This window comes from Camellia sinensis, chromosome 4 (genome assembly GCF_055761805.1).
Source record: "Camellia sinensis isolate YWXY chromosome 4, ASM5576180v1, whole genome shotgun sequence".
Taxonomy (NCBI): domain Eukaryota; kingdom Viridiplantae; phylum Streptophyta; class Magnoliopsida; order Ericales; family Theaceae; genus Camellia; species Camellia sinensis.
The window spans coordinates 33,302,187-33,321,261 of record NC_138964.1 but is presented as its reverse complement, the minus strand read 5'-3'; the positions used below and the strand labels follow the sequence as shown (position 1 = coordinate 33,321,261).

Here is a 19,075-nt window from a genome sequence, read left to right as displayed (position 1 = left end):
CTCAGCCAAGGAGAGAAAATGAGCTCAAAAACCATAACATGAGGCTATATAGGCCTTTATATAGGATGGCCTAATCAAATTGATTATAGCTAAATAATAGAGTCTAATTTAATCGTTCTGAATCTAATTATTTTGATCCGAATTGATTTTCAATTAAATTTCACTGTAGGCTCTAAAAATTATGTTAATCACAATGACGTGGTCAATTTCGGTTTTTGTGGCTGATAAGGCCTTTAATTTAAATTCTAAAGTAGATAATGAAACAGATTTTCCTATGGTGAACAGATAGAAATTCAAAACCACATATATTCATATAAACGGCACTCAAAATCATATCAAACACATAATCACAATCATAATTAAGGTTAATTAGCATAATACGAACCAGGGTTATCACAGCCCGCAAGACTTAGGCGCTTGGTTCGATACACTCGATGATGAAAGTTGAATTGCGTGCTTTGAATTTGCAGTAATTTGGATTCAGTTAGGATCTCGAAATAATCTCAAATCTTCAATATTTACCTTGTTTAAACCTTTGAGTCCCATTTTTAGACCTTTTTCCACCTTGAGCTAAGTTTGAACAAAAAAATAGGGGATATCAAAGCTCGGCTGGGCATCAGTGATAGCCAGCCGTGGCTATGAATGATCGGCCGGCCTTTGGTGGCGAAAAACACAGTTTTAGGCGGGAGGTCACCAGCTGTCCATGTTTGAAGAAATTTATCACCTTTTGAGCTCAAATTTTATAAAAACGAAGCTGTGTTATTGTTTTGAGGGTTAAACAAAATTTAGAAAGCCTATATACACCTTGAGAGCTCTTCTCTCCTCCTTTCTTATCAAGCAACCTTTGAGCTAACCTAGCTTCCTTCTGTCATCTCCATACACCATACACAACCTTGTCTCACCATCTTAGAGCCTTGATTGATCTTTGAGAAGCATAATTCAAGTTTGAGAGTATATTGGAGCTAAGTTTGGATCACAAACAAAAAGCTTACCCCTTGAGAGGTATAAGCTTGTTTTCTTCTCTCTTGCTTTCATTTCTTTCATTTGCTACATAATTCTTATTGTTTTGATCCTATTTGAAGTGTTTAAGTTTGGGTTAAAGAGCTACCAAAGGATAGAGAGAGTTTGCTCTTTCTAAACCTTTACCTATAGCTCAAACCTTTATTTTACACTCATTTTCTTTGCTTCTTGCACTGATTTTCAGAGTTTGAAAAAAGCTAAACATCATGTTTTACGTTTCAAAAGTAGAGGGGATAGCCATCTATCCTTGTTCTTGCTTCCTAGCCTTATTTCATCTTTTTGTTGTTAGGCTTTTTTAGGCTATTTTCATGCATTTTTAACCTCTGTTTTCTATGTATTAGGGGTTGTTTTAGGGCTGTCCAAGCCTTTTAAATTAATTCATTCTTTGGTTAGTTTAGCTATTGTCTCATAAGTTGGCATACATAACTTGTTGCATGTTGTTCTAAGCATTTCTTTACTTACTTTTCATGTTAAGAGTCTAATTTTAATAATCAATCCACTATCCATCTCTTTCATTCATAAGAATGACTTCAACCGATTGAGGTTGCTCAAAACATGTAAGAAAGACTCCTACTTAATGGCTTAATCTTTTCGAAGATTCATTGCCAACGGCATAGTCTTTCTCTCATGTTTTAGAAGAACCTCTCGTTTGACATTACTTCTTGTTTAGAGGACTTTAACATCACCATGGACAAATGGACTAAAGAATGGCAAGGCTTCATAAAATTGGCTTAAAACTTGGAACAACCCATATAAAGAAAATGGCTTAAAATTGCTTCAACTTGGCTGGACGTTATGCCAAGTTCCTTGTGTCAAGAATCATCACATGCTAATTCATGGCATTTTGATGATTCTTGAAGCGTTGTAACCTCTTTCTTTGAACTCACTCCATGACAAGAGGGAGGGGTGGTCTCATTCATTGCATTTCATTGATTTTTGTCCATAATTGTATCCAAGACCATCAAGCAATCAATTTGCCCATTGATGGCTTTGGGATCAATTTCAACCTTCTCTCAAGGCTTTCCCATGACAGAGAAGGAAGAAAGGGGCAAACAGAGCTTAAGGACACTATGTTTGCACTGGTTTACCTCAGAACACAAAAACAAAGTTTTGCACCAAATTGATGCGCGGTCGGCCATCTATAGACCCGTTCGGTCATCACTGATGCAACGTCGGCCCTCAATGTGTGGTAGCAATTAGCTAATACTTGGTATAGGTAGTTAAATTGTTGTAATAAAATTTAAGTTAACTATTATTCACTCGCCCAGTTTTGTAATAGTTAGTTTAATTCGGACTTTCAGACATTGATTCGCACCCTCCTGCGTGAGGGATCAAATGTTGTAATAATGTGTATATCTTCCAACCCCACGTCTTTCTTCCTTTTATTTAATCGCTTACAGTGGTTAGTTTAGAACATCACGTTTCATTAGCATTCTCATGTTTTGCATTCATTCATCTTGCATGCATTTAGGTTCGGCTCACATACTAACCAAATGTTTATATTCATTGCTTGAATGCGTGCCTTATCATATGTCTTGAATGAAACCATATGCCATGTTCATAGCCGAGCCTACAAAATACACAATGCATGCGTTGCATTAATCATATTGCGTTTAATTAGGAACATGCATAGTTTTTCTAATTATATTGCTTTGCTTTGGCTCGGAGTACTAGGTGAGCATCTACTTGCTTTAGCTTATTACATTGAATGTTTGTGTTGCCATGTCAAAGCATATCTTCCATGAGGCTAATTACTTAAATGATATAGCTATTTGATTGCCTGTGGATGAAGGCTAGGTGCTTAAACTGGGATAGTTTGATTAAATTTAAGCCCACTTTTTCAAGTGGCAAAATTCACAAAACATTTTCAAAATAAAACATGAAATCAAGTGTTCTAATTCTTGCAAACTAGTCTATACCTTGTGTGTGCATCACATAATAAAAATAACTAATAAACTAGAACAAGAGCGTATAACGCAAATAAGAAACACATCATGATTAGTAGAGGCCGATCTTTGATTGGGCGAGGAGGGTGCTCAATTCATGACCTTCCCCTCTCGTACCTAAGTTCCCGAGCCGAAACACTTTGGTGATGACGGATTAATGGCCTTTGGCACGAGTCTCGAGTTTCCTAAATTTTTCAAAAATATTTAGGCGGCGACTCTGAAATCTAGCAAAGCAATCCATTTTTGGTATTTGATTCAAACATCGATTTTTCAAAAAGAATTGCCAGATTTGGACTTTTTTTGTGTTTTCACTGTTTCACATTACACTTATGAAATCAGATTCAGAACCACAAGTGGAGTCCAAACTCTAGGGCTAACATTATGCATCAACTTCTTGTAGCCAGTAATGCTTTAGTAAATAGATCAACCAAATTATCACTCGAGCGTGTCTGTTGAACATCAATATCACCATTCTTCTAAAGCTCATGTGTGTAAAAGAATTTTGGTGAAATGTGTTTAGTCCTGTCACTTTTGATATAATCTCCTTTGATCTGTGTGATATACGCATCATCATCTTCATATAATATAGTTAGACTATCTTTTGTTGAAGACAATCCACATCTTTCTTGAATATGATAGATCATGGATCTAAGTCACATACATTCTCGATTTGCTTCATGAATTGCAAGTATCTCTAAGTGATTTGAAGAAGTAGTAGTCAATATTTGTTTTACTGATCCCCAAGATATAACAGTATGTCCATAGGTAAAAACATATCCTGTTTGTGATTTGGCTTTATGTAATGTAATATTTGCTTTACTTCATTCCAATGCCTTTGGGTTGGTGCAGAATTATATCTTGCTAATAAATTGCCAGCGAATGCAATATCAAGCTTGGAACAATTTTCAAGATATATGAAAGCATCAATTGCACTAAGATGTATTACTTCAGGACCAAGGAGTTCTTCATTATCTTCTCGAGGTAAAAAAAAATCATTTTTCACATCAAGAGATTGAACAACCATAAGAGTACTTAAATGATAAGTTTTATCCATATAAAAGTTCTTCAAGACTTTTTCTGTATATGTTGATTGATGTACAAGAATCCCATTTGGCAAATGTTCGATCTGTAGGCCAAAACAAAATTTTTGTTCTGCCAAGATCTTTCATTTCAAATTCCTTCTTTAAATATATTGCAGTTTTTGTAAGCTCTTCTAGAGTTCCTACAAGATTCAAATCATCAACGTATACTGCAACATTTGCAAATTTGGATTCTGATTTATTAATAAAAATACATAGACAAATTAGAGCATTCACATATCCTTCGTTCAACAGATATACACTGAGCCAATTATAGCTTTATTGAATAAACACTTATGGATTTTGAATTAGATGCTTCTAGCATTTTAAATCCTTCAGGGAGCTTCATATATATATATATATATATATCACTATCTAGTAATCTATATAAATATGTTGTAACTACATCCATTAGATGCATATCTAAATTTTTTGTGATTACCAAACTAATCAAAAATCTGAATGTAATTGCATCCATTATGGGTGAATATATTTCCCATAATCAATATCAGATCTTTGTGAGAAACCTTGTGTAACAAGTCTTGCTTTATATTTTACAATTTCATTTTGCTTATTGCGTTTTCGAACAAACACCTATTTATATCCCACGAGCTGTATCCCTTTAGGGGGTTTGGACTACAGATCCAAATACTTCACGTTTTGTAAGCGAGTTTAACTCTGCTTGTATTGCTTTTTTCCACACTAGCCAATCATTTCTCTATGAATATTCCTCGACAATTTGTGGTTCATCACTTTTTATAATGTTTTCAACATTACCTTTGATAATGCCAAGAGCAACTTAAAACAAAAATATGTTGTCGACAACAATTTGATTTCTATCTCAAATTTCTCCTGTACTCATATAATGTATTGAGATCTCATTATTTTTAGGTACCTATTGCACTTCAGGGAATAACTTTTCAAGAAATTTCTTTTCTGGAGGTTCTCCTTCTCGAGGTTCATAAGTAGGAGATTTAGATAGACTTACTATAGTTTGTTTTGTGGTTCTAACCTTTTCAGTGGTGATTTCATTTATGGGTATGATCTTACCAGGAGATCCATTTATGGTTTCTTCTAGAATGCCAACTGTTTGTTTTTGAGCTTTCCTTTTTCGAGGAATTTTATCTTTTGCACCAATGGGTCTCCCATGCTTCTGGCGTGCCTTAGACTCATTTGCTACTATACCCACTGATTGTCCGATAGAAACATCAATTCTTGCTGGGGTATTAGCTCCTGGTATGTAAGATTTTGTCACATTTTTTGTGTCAGTGAATGCATTCGGCAACTGATTTGCAATACTTTGCAAATGAATGATCCTTTGAACTTTTAGTTCACATTGATTAGTACGAGGATCAAGATGAGATAACATTGAAGTATTCCACGTGATTTCTCGTCGAGTTTCAGGTTGCGACTTGTCTTCCTCTAATGATGGAAAAATTGTTTCATCAAAATGACAATTCTCAAATCGTGCCTTAAACACATCACCAGTCAAAGGTTCTAGTTATCTAATGGTTGATGGAGGATCAAAACTAATATAAATTCCACGTCTACGTTGTGTACCCATCTTAGTGTGCTATGGAGGTGCAATAGGGACATAAACTGCGCAACCAAACACTCTAAGGTGACTAACATTTGGTGGTTGATCAAATACAAGTTGTAATAGCAAGTACTCATGATATACAGTTGGTCTGACATGAATCAAAAATGCTACATGCAACCCCATGCTGAAACATGTAATTTCCTTTTCATTAGAAAATGTCAAGCAATCAACTGATGTCTCTTAATGAAAGATTTAGCTAAACCATTCTGTATATAAGTGTGTGCAATAGGTGTTCAATATCAATGCTAATGGACATGCAATAATTATCAAATACTCGGGATATAAATTCACTGGCATTATCAAGACAAATTGTTTTGAAAGGATGGTCTAGAAAATGTGCTCGCAATCTAATTATTTAAGTAAGGAGTCTGGCAAATGCAACATTACGTGTAGAAAGTAAACAAACATGTGACCATCTAGTCGATACATCTATTAAAATCATAAAATAACGAAATGATCCACAAGAAAGGAGTATGAGTTCACATATATCCTCTTGAATTCTTTGCAAAAATGAAGGAGATTTAACAATTACTTTTGTATTTTGTGGGTGATGGTCAGGTAATTAATTTTCCTTGTGAATAGGAAGAACATGGATAATTACTTGGTAAAAGAATCTTCTGGTTCTTTAATGGATGTCCATGTAAAATTTTAATTATTTAACGCATCATTATAGATCTCGGATGCTCGAGTCAGTTATGCCATAATATAAATGTTTTTGGGTCAGAGCACTTCTGGTGCATGACAATATGCGACTTAATCATTTTTATTGTCGTATAATATAATCCAGATGAAAATGCAGGAACTTTTTTCTAATACTAGCTTCTAGCTAGAATTAATTGAAGTGATCAATAAAAACTCTTCTTAACCTTTATTTATAATTTCAATATGATAACCATTTTGACATATATCTTTAAAACTTAATAGATTTCTTCTAGATCTGGTAGAATACAAAACTTCATCAATATAAATTTTTGTTCTATTTGGCAACATAATATTGGGTCTTCCGGAGCCCTCAATTAGGTTTGCAAAACCTGAAATATTTTGCATCATGTAAGATTGTATGTGTGGTTGCACTGTTCACTAGAAAGATATCATCACCAATCATTTTGGAGTTAGTCAATCCATCAATGAAAGCCATGCCTAAAAAAATAAATAAAAATAAAAACCAAAATTCATTATTCTCAAAACTTAAAGTAAGAAAATACAAACTATTAAATCCAAAAATATATATTTCAAAATAGGATAACACATCATGATATCTAGAAAATCAAGTTAATTAGTGTGAACATTTCCATCACCAATTAAATGATCAGTTTTTCCTTCAAAATCTTCAAAGAAATCGGAAACATCAAGATGATTAATATCAATAGGTTCATAATGATATGTGAAATGCACCTCAATTCATTTTTCTTTTCCTTTTTCTTTTATCAAGGCTTGATAAAGATCCACCAAATGTTTAGGCGTACGACAGGTACGCAACCAATGCCCTGTCATGCCACATCTGTAACTTGTATCCATAATTTTTAGAAGATTTATTTTGTAAACCTTTTCCATTTTCTTGTGATGTTCCAGAATGATTCAACTTCTGGTGGAATGGCATGGTATTTTTATTTGAATATTTTTGAATATGTCCCCCACGAATCTTATAATTATTTCTACCTCAGCCAGGTCCAAAACTGTTAAGACCCAACCTCCACCCAAGGGATAAGAGAAGTGACCGGCCAGTAATCTGGGATTACTAAAGGCCTACTTAACAGTAATATAGTAATAAGGGCTGGCGAAAGCCAATAAATAATAAAATGCAATGTCCAATGAGCTGTGAAGACCTACATGAATAAAAACGAGCCTTTATATGTTGACATATACACATGAGTCGAAACCTTAAATTTATATACACGTAATCCACGACATGCTTAAGTACCAAAACGAAAACAAAACCTAGGGATTTAATCCCAATAACAACAACTAATTCGATCCACAGTCATAATCAAATATAAAACTTGTCTCGGTATCACTCAAACCATTTATATGCAAAAAAAAGAGGGTGAACTCTAAATCGCCCAAAAACCTTGGAGCTTGACCATTTGGAACCTTGCAGTGAGGCACAAGAGTTGCCTTAACAAAACAGGGATTAGGTCGATGCCACTAGTTCTAATCTTGAGTTTGGTTACCTACGTATATACAGAAAACAGTGAGCTAAAGCCTAGTGAATAACAACTCTGTAAAGGGGTTATGAATGATGTCCTCATAGTATTGAAAATAGTCAATTATCATCCGTGAATCAGTTTCTCATTTCAGAATCATATTGCAATCATAGCAGTCATATGTGGTATATCCATTAGCAGAACAGTACAGTAGGTCTTAAAAGACCGAATAGTCATATTTGATGGCCATCAATACTGTAAACAGTAGTTCCAATAATTGAAATTGACAGAGATCTCTGTAATAGTAGCAGTAACAGTAACAGTAACAGTAATAGATGCTATAGATGCCATGAATACATTTCACAAATAGGACAATCATTCATTCAGTTAGAAATCATTATTCAGAAATATAACATATTGTAAGTCAGAAGATACTTAAAATTTGAACATATCTTTACAAGGTTGTTACTCATAGTTGGCTTCCTGAATCACGTGGCTAGAGTGCGGCATCTGACCTACATATACATATTCAAGCACAACATTTCAAAACACATTCAATTCGTTCAATTGGTTCTTAAACCTATTCGGTTCATTTGTTACATGCTCATTCAGTTATTTCGATTTGTTCTTTAATTTCTCTTGTGCTCATGCTATGCATATGGATGTGAAATACACACAAAAACCATGCAAATGGAGACCCGGAAGTTAGAAAAACGGAGAGAAAACGAAACTAGGTCTGCCCTGAAAATTGCACGTGCGGGAGCACTAGCCGTTCGTGAGGAACCACCACCGCATGTGCGCCCGCACATGCAATTAAAGTAGTGGCAAAACTGGAACAGGGGAGGTTTGGCTGCACGTGGCCTCAGGTCACATGTGCGGTCAAGGTTAAAATTCAATCCGAAAATCTGTTTAAACTTTGGATTTCAACCTCTTCAAATTAGGGTTCAAATTTATGTATTTACAACTCAAAAATCCTTAAAAAAAAATTTGAATATGGATTCCCAACATTAAATACAAATCATTACTTTAAATACAACTCAAATATCCAATTAAAGATCGCATTCTTTGGAAAAAAAATCATAGAATCATGAACGTAACTTTAAGAGATTCAACTTAAGCTTATGTATAGAAATTCCTTTGAAATCATGAGAGGCCATGCAAGATAACAAGTTTGTGATAATGATTTTCATGAACTTATGCTATGCATGCTCAAATCTTGAACTAATTCCTGTCATTCCTCTATTTTATGCTCATATAGGTTCTCAACTCTAAACTTATCCTTAAAACTCTTAAATAACCATGAATCCATTCAATTTAAGCTTTAGTCTTTCAAGATGATGAGTGTATAAGCCCTAATTTCATGAAATTAGCAAGAAATTCTTAGCTTAAAGGGTTGATTTATGAAAATTTTGCTTGATTTCTCCTTTTTCCCCTTATTTCCTTCTTCTTCTAGATTTCTTTAGGGTTTTCTCTTTTTCTCTCAAGTTTTTTACTCCAACAATATGTACTCCATCTCTCACTTAGCTTCTTTTTTCTTTATTTACATTGATAAGTAGAAGTGTATTTAGTCACTAATTTAATATTGTACCTAAATTATATTTAGGCTTGTCATTCGTATTAATCAAATTTAAATCACATGATGTTCTTAATTAAATCATCAAAAATCTACATTAATTTCAACTAAACTTAAGCATCCTAATGTGAATTAGGCTCTAACTCTCTATCCAAATATTTAATTTTCATGCATATAAATTACTGATTCAGATAGGTTCAATTCATATCCTAACCATATCTGTTCACAATATCACATTTCATTTCATACATAACACATAATAGCCCATAAACACATCATCAATGCAAATCATATGATTAACTTAATTAATCAAGGAGGTGGTGGTCATAAAAACCATTACTTCTCCCTTGTCCATTACCATGAAATGCAACCTCAGTCACTTCAGGGAATGAAGCAGAACTAGTTGGACGAGATAGATGATTTCTCAATAATGATTTATTAGCTTGTTCAGCCACAAGAAGGCATGAAATCAGTTCAGAGTACTTTGAAAAATGACGCTCTTTATATTGCTGCTGCATGAGCACATTATTAGCGTGAAATATGGAGAATGTTTTTTCAAACATATCTTCTTCAGTAATTTTTTCTCCACATAATTTTGATCGAGAGATTATTTTAAATAAAGCAGAGTTGTACTTACTAACTGAATTATAATCATGCAATCTCAAGAGTAACCAATCATAACGGGCTATTGGGAGGATTACGGTCTTCTAATGTTCGTATCTTTTCTTCAAATTATTCCGCAGAATTAGTGGATCTTTTACCGTGAGGTACTCATTTTTTAATTTTTCTTGGAGATGATGGTGAATGAATATCATTGCATTTGCGCGATCCTGTAGGGATGCTTCATTTTCATGTTTAATGGTATCTCCAAAATTCATTATCTCAAGATGGATCTCAATATCAAGAATCCAAGATAAATATTTTTTTTCCAGAAATGTCAACAATTGAGAATTCCAATTTTGAAAATTTTGACATGATTACCAAATTTAACAAAAATAATATATTTAGTATCACGTAAATATACTAAGGAAATATAAAATTAGTTTTAGAATTCATTTATACTTGCAACAATCACGCAAGAGTTTTGTCTTCTCAGCTGGCTAGAATCTCGTACTGATAATATATTATAAAACTACAGAAAATAAAGAAGGAAGAATCACAATGGAAGAGGAAATAAATAACTACACATGTAATACACCATTTTTCTATATCTTTATTACCATGCAAACTTATATATTTATAGGTGATAAAACCTTCACTATTTACCATTATTTATCACACCATGTAGTTTACCACATGGTATACCACACTTCCCATACGGTAAAACTTTCTGCTATTTCTATTTTGATCCAAAACTCATTAAAGTTTCAATTGTATTTCTTTTGATACTTATACAAATATTTCATAACAAAAATTAAAAAAAAATTCAATTTTAAAAAATTAATCATAAGCAGATGAGGTGAATCATTTCTTTTTTTTTTTTTTCAACCACCTTCATCTTTTTAGAAAAATAAGAACAAAAATAATGATTTGCTTATCAAATTTATGTAATCCGAATTTATCCAAATGAATTTGAAGAGGAGACTCACTTACACCCGATCTTTTTCGAAGGGAGACTTAGCGTTCGTTTGGAAAGTAGGTTGATTTTTTAACCTTTTAATTTTTTTGACTATTTTAGCCTGAGACTAAAAAGAATGGTTTGAGAAGGGCTTTGATTTTTTTGGCTTTTTTGATTTTTTTGTTAAAAAAAATATAATGATTATGAGTTGGATGTGTTGTTTTGTTTTATTAAGTTAAAAAGTTTATTTTGTTTTTTGTAACTATTTTAGCCGAAAAAAATCCTCAAACCCAACTTCCCAAACATATCACTTTTTAATTTAAAAGTTAAAAAGCTAACAGCTTATACCAAAAAGTTAGAAATTTTATTTTATTTCTATTTTTTATACATTTTTTTATAAAAATTAAAAAAATATTCCAAATATATTAATTTATTTACATTATATTTTAATAAAAAAAACTAAAAATTATTAAAAAAAATATGTTACCAACGATGCCTCATTTGAGCAACTAAACAAATTCGGTTAATGTAAAAACAATAACTTCATACAGCAGCAACGCATAATACATTAGGGGTGTTTGTTTCAGCTTTTCAGAGCTAACTTATGACTTTTAGTTTTGAAAAAGTTATTTTAGACTGTTTGGTTAAACTTATTTCAAACAGCTTCTGATTCTAACAGCTTATTTTAACTCAAAAAAGCTGATTCTGAGAAGCTGCTCACCCCTTGCTTCTGATTATCAGCTTCTGCTGTGAACATGTTAATTTATGGTTATACTCTTAAATTTTTTTATTTTTTATTTTTTTAAAAATAGAAAAAGACTCAAATGGACTATAGATTATTATTATTATTATTTATGAGAAATGTAGACAAATAAAAAATAAAAATTAATTAAAAAAGCTATTTCACAGCTTATTTAACAAACCCTACTCAGCAACTTAAATCTATAATCCAACAGTTACACCAAACAGATTAACAACTTCTGATTAAAGTCATAATCTATAATCTGTTAAGTTATAATCTATAAGTTGTTTTAACAGTTACACCAAACGGGGCCATTATATACACGCATACATATGTACGAACTTTTAACCAAGACAACACTTACGCTATGTTTGGATTGAGTGATTTGGAAGGAAAAAAAAAAGAAAAGAAATGAAATGATATGCATTTTTTATATTTATTTAGATAATTTAAGTAGAGAGAAATAAAAAGAAATAAAGAGAAATGGAGAGAAACTCATTTCTCTTATAAGTCTCATTTTCAATCTTTCCAAAAGTAAAGAGATTGAAAGAGAAAAAAAAAATCATTATTTTCATAATACCAATTTTATTCTTATAAAAATAAAAGAAATAAAATAATTAAAAATATAAAAAAATTAATTTGATAATATAATATAAAATAATTTCTTTTCTTTTTTCTCTTAATGAAACTTAATCAAACAAAAATAAAAAAAATCACAATCATTTTATTTTATTTTATTTTATTTCTTTTCTTTTGTTACTTAAATAATCATTCCTTTACTTTACTTCACTTTACTTTTCTTTTCTACGTTCCCAAACATAGTGTTAACGTGGACCTAGAGAGAGAGAGAGAGCGTGTGTGTGTGTGAGAGAGAGAGAGGAGATAAAGCAGCTATGGCAATCCTAACAATGATATCTCCACCTCCATTGCTCTCTCCTCCTCCTTCCTCTTCTTCTTCTTCTTCCACCTCCATTTTTCCATCATCGTCGTCATCATTCAAGCCCATTTTCGCTTCCCACTGTCTCAGCCGTCCGATCTCCATCGCCTCTCACCTCTGCGCACCCAAGACCCCAACGAGGCTCGACAAATCAGCTCTCACTGTCGCCGAAGCGGCCTCCGATGACGAGCTCTGGGCCACATCTTGTCTTCGCATTCGATCCTTCTACGATTTCCACCAATCCTCTTTCGGCATCGAAGTGAGTGTTAGTTGACTTTTGTTGGGTTTCGATTGTTTTCCTTGATTGTTCTCTGAATTTGTAACACCATTTTGATAATCAATTTGATTGTTTGTGTTTGTTCTTTGTTGTTATATTTGGAGTCAGAGTTGAATTTGGGGGTATAAAAGCAAATTATTTAATCCAAGCATGGTTTTTGTATCATTTCCTTTACGCATCTAAGAAAATGAAAATTGTAAATTAAGGTTTTGGGATGAAACCAAAAAAATGCAGAGGCACAATCGCAATTTAAAGAGAAAAACAAAACTAAATTAAAATACACATAATTATGCTTCTACTAACACTATGTCATTGTCTGGTAACCTGGGACAGAAAGGAAAAGAAATGTTTATCTAAGTTATGAGAGAAAAGAAAAGAAAAATTTGTGATTTATCTTCCTCTTGTTTCGATAAATAGGAGAGAAAAGAAAAAGAAATGAAATGATTTCTCTCTTATCTTGTTTGATTAATCTATATAAAAGGGAAAAAAGAAAAAGAAAAAAAAGAAGAAATGAAATGATATCATTTTATTTACCAAATTAACCTTTATAAGAGTTAGTCTTTTTGTTTCTTCTATATTTGAAAGGGTAATATTGGTATTACAACAAAATAGCATTTAGGTGGTTTCTTTTCTCTCCCAATCTCTCCGCTTTTGAAGAGATTCAAAATAGGAGTTGTGAGAGAAGTGAGTTTTTCTCCATTTTTTATGATTTCACTCCATTTCTTTCCTCTTTACTTATCCAAACGGGTGATATGGACCAAGAAAAATTGATTTCTTTTCTCTGCTCCCCAAATCACCCAATCCAAATGGGCTGTAAATGAGTGAAAGAATAAGGATCCTACTCCCTTCTTGTTCATGGGAAATTATTAGGTAGTCTCGGACAACCATGTGCCATTGCCTACATAGTGCTCCGGCAAATGTAGAACTGCAAAATATACTGTGGATCATTTTTGTCTCCCAATTACCTATCAAATGTGGGTCAACATTGTCCTACCTGTGAAATTTTCCACTATGTTATTGATTGGGAGTACCATGTGAACAGTGCTGCGTGGTATTCCGTGGCTAACTAATAATTTTCCCTTATTTGTAGGCAAAGGGTAGAGACTCTAGTTCTCGTACAACTAGGAAAATCTATACATGTTGGACCCTTTATTAATCCAACCCAAACATATGTACAAAGCCCAATAATTGTATACAAGCTTGCAAAATGCAGGACACACCCAACAATGGGAACACAATTTGCATGTTGAATTGACAAGGGAATAGAGTATTCAATTTTGAATTGATTGATATAATGCTAGTTAAAGGATGGATATTTTAAATTTGGGATATTGAAACTAAATTTTTTAAATAAGTGAATGCTATAATTTATAAATAGTAGTGGGGTTAGCGGTGAAGTCATTGATTCCTAATGCCTAGTTATTGTTGGTAGAGTTTCCCTTCCCAATCATGGTGCACATAAGCTTAGAAAAGTTGGACAAAGCCAGTTGTTGAATTCTTTCATTGTCGGAAAGCTTGTGGTCATTCTGTTTTATATTTGTGTATGCTTGTTAAATAGTCAATCTTGTGTTCAATCGTTTGCTTGCACGCCCCTTTTTCTGAAACACTAATGAAATCATGGTTTCCTACTGTGGGAATTTGGATTATGGTGGGGCCACTAAGAAATGGTAATGGTGTTGTCATGTGGAATTGAACAAATCACTTCTAGGGATCATGCAAGCCAATCTTAACCTTGCCAAAACTGTTATGGTGCCCAATCATGCATTGGCTATATCAAAACCTGATACAAGGGTGAATGAGCCAATAGTGAAAGTGAGTGCATACATGTGGCCTTCCATTCTTTATTTTTATTTTTTTGAACTGGGAACTAAAAGGTAAAATTCTACATTTTGTGTTTGCTTTTTTTTTTTCTCTTAGTTATCAAGCATGTTTTAAAATAAAGTTGTGCATGTTTTTTGGGACTTATTGAATTTAGCTATTACTCTTGATTATCTCTTTTGGTTTATTTATTTCCTTTGAAAGAAAGAAGATTACAAGAATAAATGAGGGAAACTACATAAAGCATCTTCTGTTCAAGTTGGTGTCCACAGTCAAATCTAATTTCTTTAAAATTATTTAATATAATACCGATGGTATGTTCTCCTTGTCAAGTTCTGTTAGGATCATAAGAGGTGCTTGGCCGAGCGTGAGTTTGAAGCGTTAAAGGAACGTGTTGCTGGGAAGAGGACAGGCTTTAGAAGAGTTTCCTGCATAAATGCCACACTTCCATTATCACATTTATTAAGCATTTCAGATGATTTATGCACTGCATGCAAGGTATGACTATTTCCATTATTTTTCTTATTTGTGACTTTTAGTTCCCATAATGTCTTCATAGCCATTCTGGTGGACTTTGTACATCCTGGATAGAGGTACCAATGAAAAGAGTTCAACTGTTACTGGCACTAGAGTGGGGGTTTGAATATAAACATCTAAACCTAACACATCCCTATGGAGATTATGACCTCAACTGACATAGGATTTTTCTTATGTGCAATTTGGTTTTAGTTGAGAATACTGAGAAGTTCATGAATGAATTTTACTAAAAGGATTCCTTGTCCTCGTGTCTGTACCTACCTCCATCTAGTACAATTTTCTGTGTTTTCTACTTGGAGGAGAAGACAATTTTTGTTGAGCATATGAGAAAACAGGGCTCATAATTTTTTCTTTTGTCATTTTAGAAACTCTGAACATAGTCAATGCTTCATAATTTCTGTTGTGTTGCTACCTGATGTAGTATTCTGGAATTTATTGACGTTATGTGAAATCTGCTCAGTTTCATTACTAGTGGAATTTACATTACTAAACTTTAGATGCGTGTGTTCAATGTTCATGCATACATATATACGTATATGTATAGAAACATACTCACCAACTAAATTATCTAAGCACAAATTTAGTCCAAATTAGTTAATCTAAAACAAGAATTTAATTGGTTAATAACACATAATTGAGATGGGTAATGTGTGGAGTATTACAAAATGTTTGTGTGCATTTTTGTATGTTTTACTTGTGTGTATATGTATCACTTTTCATTCTATGATGGAATTGCCTAATTTTCTTGTTCTCTTATATCTTCTTTAGTTTGCAGAGAATGGAGAAGATCGGGTAGTGGTGGGGACCCTTGATCTTAATCAGTGTCTGAGGCTTCCAGATGAAATAACTGGAATGAAGCCACAGGTATTGAATTTCAGCACTAAATTCTTAATTTTTATGCATATAATTCACTAATTTATAAGAGAGTTTAATCAATGCATTTAAACTTGTAAAGGGATTAACATTTGTCTTATGAGATCCATTCCATAATGGATGTTTATTTCTCCACATTAGGAATCTTCTTCCTGGATTAGAACCTGCCTATCTAAGATGTCTTGGGATAAATAGGGAAAAAAATCATCAAGTTTAAGGGTCAATGTGAGAACAATATAATAGTTAAGAGGTCAATCTGGGAAAGTAACTTTTATCATATTTCCATTTAAAATGCCATATGGTAGCTGACAGGGTGCCATGTGGTAGCTGATATGTCATTTTCCATTATAACTTGGATGGACATTTTGACCTTGGGCCAAATCGGGAAATTAGATAGTTTATGAACCTAATTGGGAAAATAAACTTTAACGATGAAAGTGAGAAAATGCTAATACTTTAATTGGGCAAATTGTAAGTTACACTTTTTTATGCCCTAAGATAGTGATTCATCTCTAAATGTATTTTATTTTTTTACTTGGTAGAATTTTGTATCAAGATGATTCTGCTTGATTATGGGCTTTTCTTAATAGGGGATTGGTGCTGATTTTGCAAGAGCATATCTAAGCAATGTATGTGTTGCCAAGGAACTGCAAAGAAATGGATTGGCTCATGCTCTAATTGTGAAATCAAAGATGATTGCTGGAGATTGGGGTAACAACTTCATACAAACTTTCTTTATTGTTAAATTTGCACTTTTTTTTTTTTTTTGGACAAGTATAATTGCTTGCAAGACTGTGTTCGTCTTTTTATCGTTGTTTCTGTTGATAACCTATACAAATAAAGGATGTAATTACATTATCAAATTTAGTGACATAAAAGCATCAGAACGGTTAAAACTAGTTGTTTATTGTCATAAAAGTTGCAATAAATCAATAACTGGAATGATCTGGTTGACATGTTTATGGGCTTGCGAAGGTCTTCATTGCTCATGAATTTTTCATTTCGGCTTTTATTGATTTAGTAAGAGAAGTTGCATAGTAAATCAGATATTATATGCCATCTTGTTGTATCTAATATTTATTCTTGGATGTTTACTTTGTACAAACAGCATTGCTACTTTCAAAAAGAAAGAAAAATGAAAAAATATATAATGCTCCGTTTGTTTTGGCGAAAAATGTTTTCCATGGAACACATTTTTCATAAATTGTCTTTTTCATATATGTTTTCTTGTGTTTAGTTGCAAACTTGCAACCCTGAAATGATGGTCCTAGTGGTTGCAGTAGTGAGGTGTGGTAGTGATGGCATTAATGGTGGTTGTGTGGTGGCGGCGGCAACGGCAGTGGTGGTGGTGAAGGTAGTGGTCAGTGGGGGTGGTAGGGTGATGGTGGTAGCAGTGGTGGTGATGATGGTGGTTGTGTTGTGGTGGTGGCGGTGGTGATAGTGGTGGTAGGGCATCAGCAACTGTGGTGGGATAGAGGTAGTGACAATGGCAGTGCCATTGGTAGACCTTACATCTGTCTCATTAGGTCCTTTACTCCAAATAAGCTCATTTTTCGTTGATTGTGAAGAAAATTTCATTGACTTTGATTTTTTTATTTTTTTATTTTTTTATCGGCAAAGTAAATTTTATTGATTAGGAATCAAGGTAAAAACCTTACATCGAATATCAATAATAAAAAAAAAACCCTGGTAAGTGCTATCAGCATCAAAGCTATCCACAAAGCATTGACTTTGTTTTTTTATCATACAAAACACTAAATGTGGACGACTTTTTTCTCCATAACAAACGGAGTGTAAGATTATGCTCTTATTGTAATTAATTATGCAACTCATGTCTAGTAGACGATGGTAACATGAACTTGTCTAACTTAGAGTTTTGACTTGCTAGTTTTTCTACATATATTTATTTGAAAGTTATATGAAATTTGCAAATTATAATTCTTTACGACTAGGGGCAAATGCATTGAATTTTGGCAACCACACTTGAGGAAATTGTAGAAATTTATAGGCATGCATTTCTGTGTATGGCCTACAAAGTTTAACATTATGATTATGAATCATTTTGTTCATGCTGTTTGAAATTTCTCAGTGATAACTTTCATTTGAATATAGAATACCTTTAGCTTTTGGATAGCTATAGCTAGTATGAAGAACACTTGTCCACCCTTGTAATGAGCTGTTCTTAATTCTATTTTTTGTGCTTTGTATCTCTATTGTGCGAATGAATAGGCCTCTTGTTCCCATGCAATTGGCTGCATGCAGAGTTATTTTGATCACTTGGTTATAACTTTAACCCAGTCTTTGGTTTGGTTAAAACTCTAATCCAATCTTTTGGACTTTTTTTACAGGAATATCTGATTTATATGTCCATGTCACCATTGACAATGAACCAGCAAAAAAATTGTACATGAAAAGTGGTTTTGTTTATGAAAATGATGAACCTGCATGGCAAGCCAGGTTTCTGGATCGGCCACGGAGGATTCTTTTATGGACCGAGATCCCTAACACCCTTGACTTGTAATATTACAATATCAAGTAGTCACAATATGTCTTACTTTGTAAATTCTTGACGGTTTAGTCTTCCATACATACATGTCCCTGTTTCACATTCGAAATTGCAAATTAAGCTTCCAAACTTCGCGGTGTCTTCGTGTTATGATTAGACTTGCTCTAGAAATAGTTTCTTGATGTAGCTGTTGTGTGATGAATTGCTCCTTTTTCCAATAAAATCTGAGGTTGGGAGTCATTGTTTTGTGTCCCATTAAAAGGGTTAATTTTTGTTTTTTTTTGGTATGATAAAATGTTACTGAGTTGAACTTTTATGATATTTAAATTGGATTCGGATCTGACTAACTTTATTTTAAGTTCTTCAATTTGGGTTCTTGAAAATTTAGTTATTTATTTGTTTAGGGACTGATGACCTTGAAGGATTGTCCACTTTTCAGGTAAATTGTCCATTTTTTGTATTGGC

At 33.1% G+C, this 19,075-nt stretch overlaps 1 protein-coding gene across 1 annotated transcript; it reads left to right on the top strand.

Annotated features, from left to right (window-relative positions):
• Positions 1-12,450: 12,450 nt before the first annotated feature.
• On the top strand, positions 12,451-18,850 carry LOC114266688 (Acyl-CoA N-acyltransferases (NAT) superfamily protein). The gene is made up of 5 exons (XM_028207606.2): positions 12,451-12,858; positions 15,037-15,192; positions 16,000-16,095; positions 16,695-16,815; positions 18,453-18,850. The coding sequence occupies exons 1-5, from the start codon at positions 12,556-12,558 to the stop codon at positions 18,623-18,625; spliced, it is 849 nt and encodes a 282-aa protein (XP_028063407.2). The 5' UTR covers positions 12,451-12,555; the 3' UTR covers positions 18,626-18,850.
• Positions 18,851-19,075: the final 225 nt, after the last annotated feature.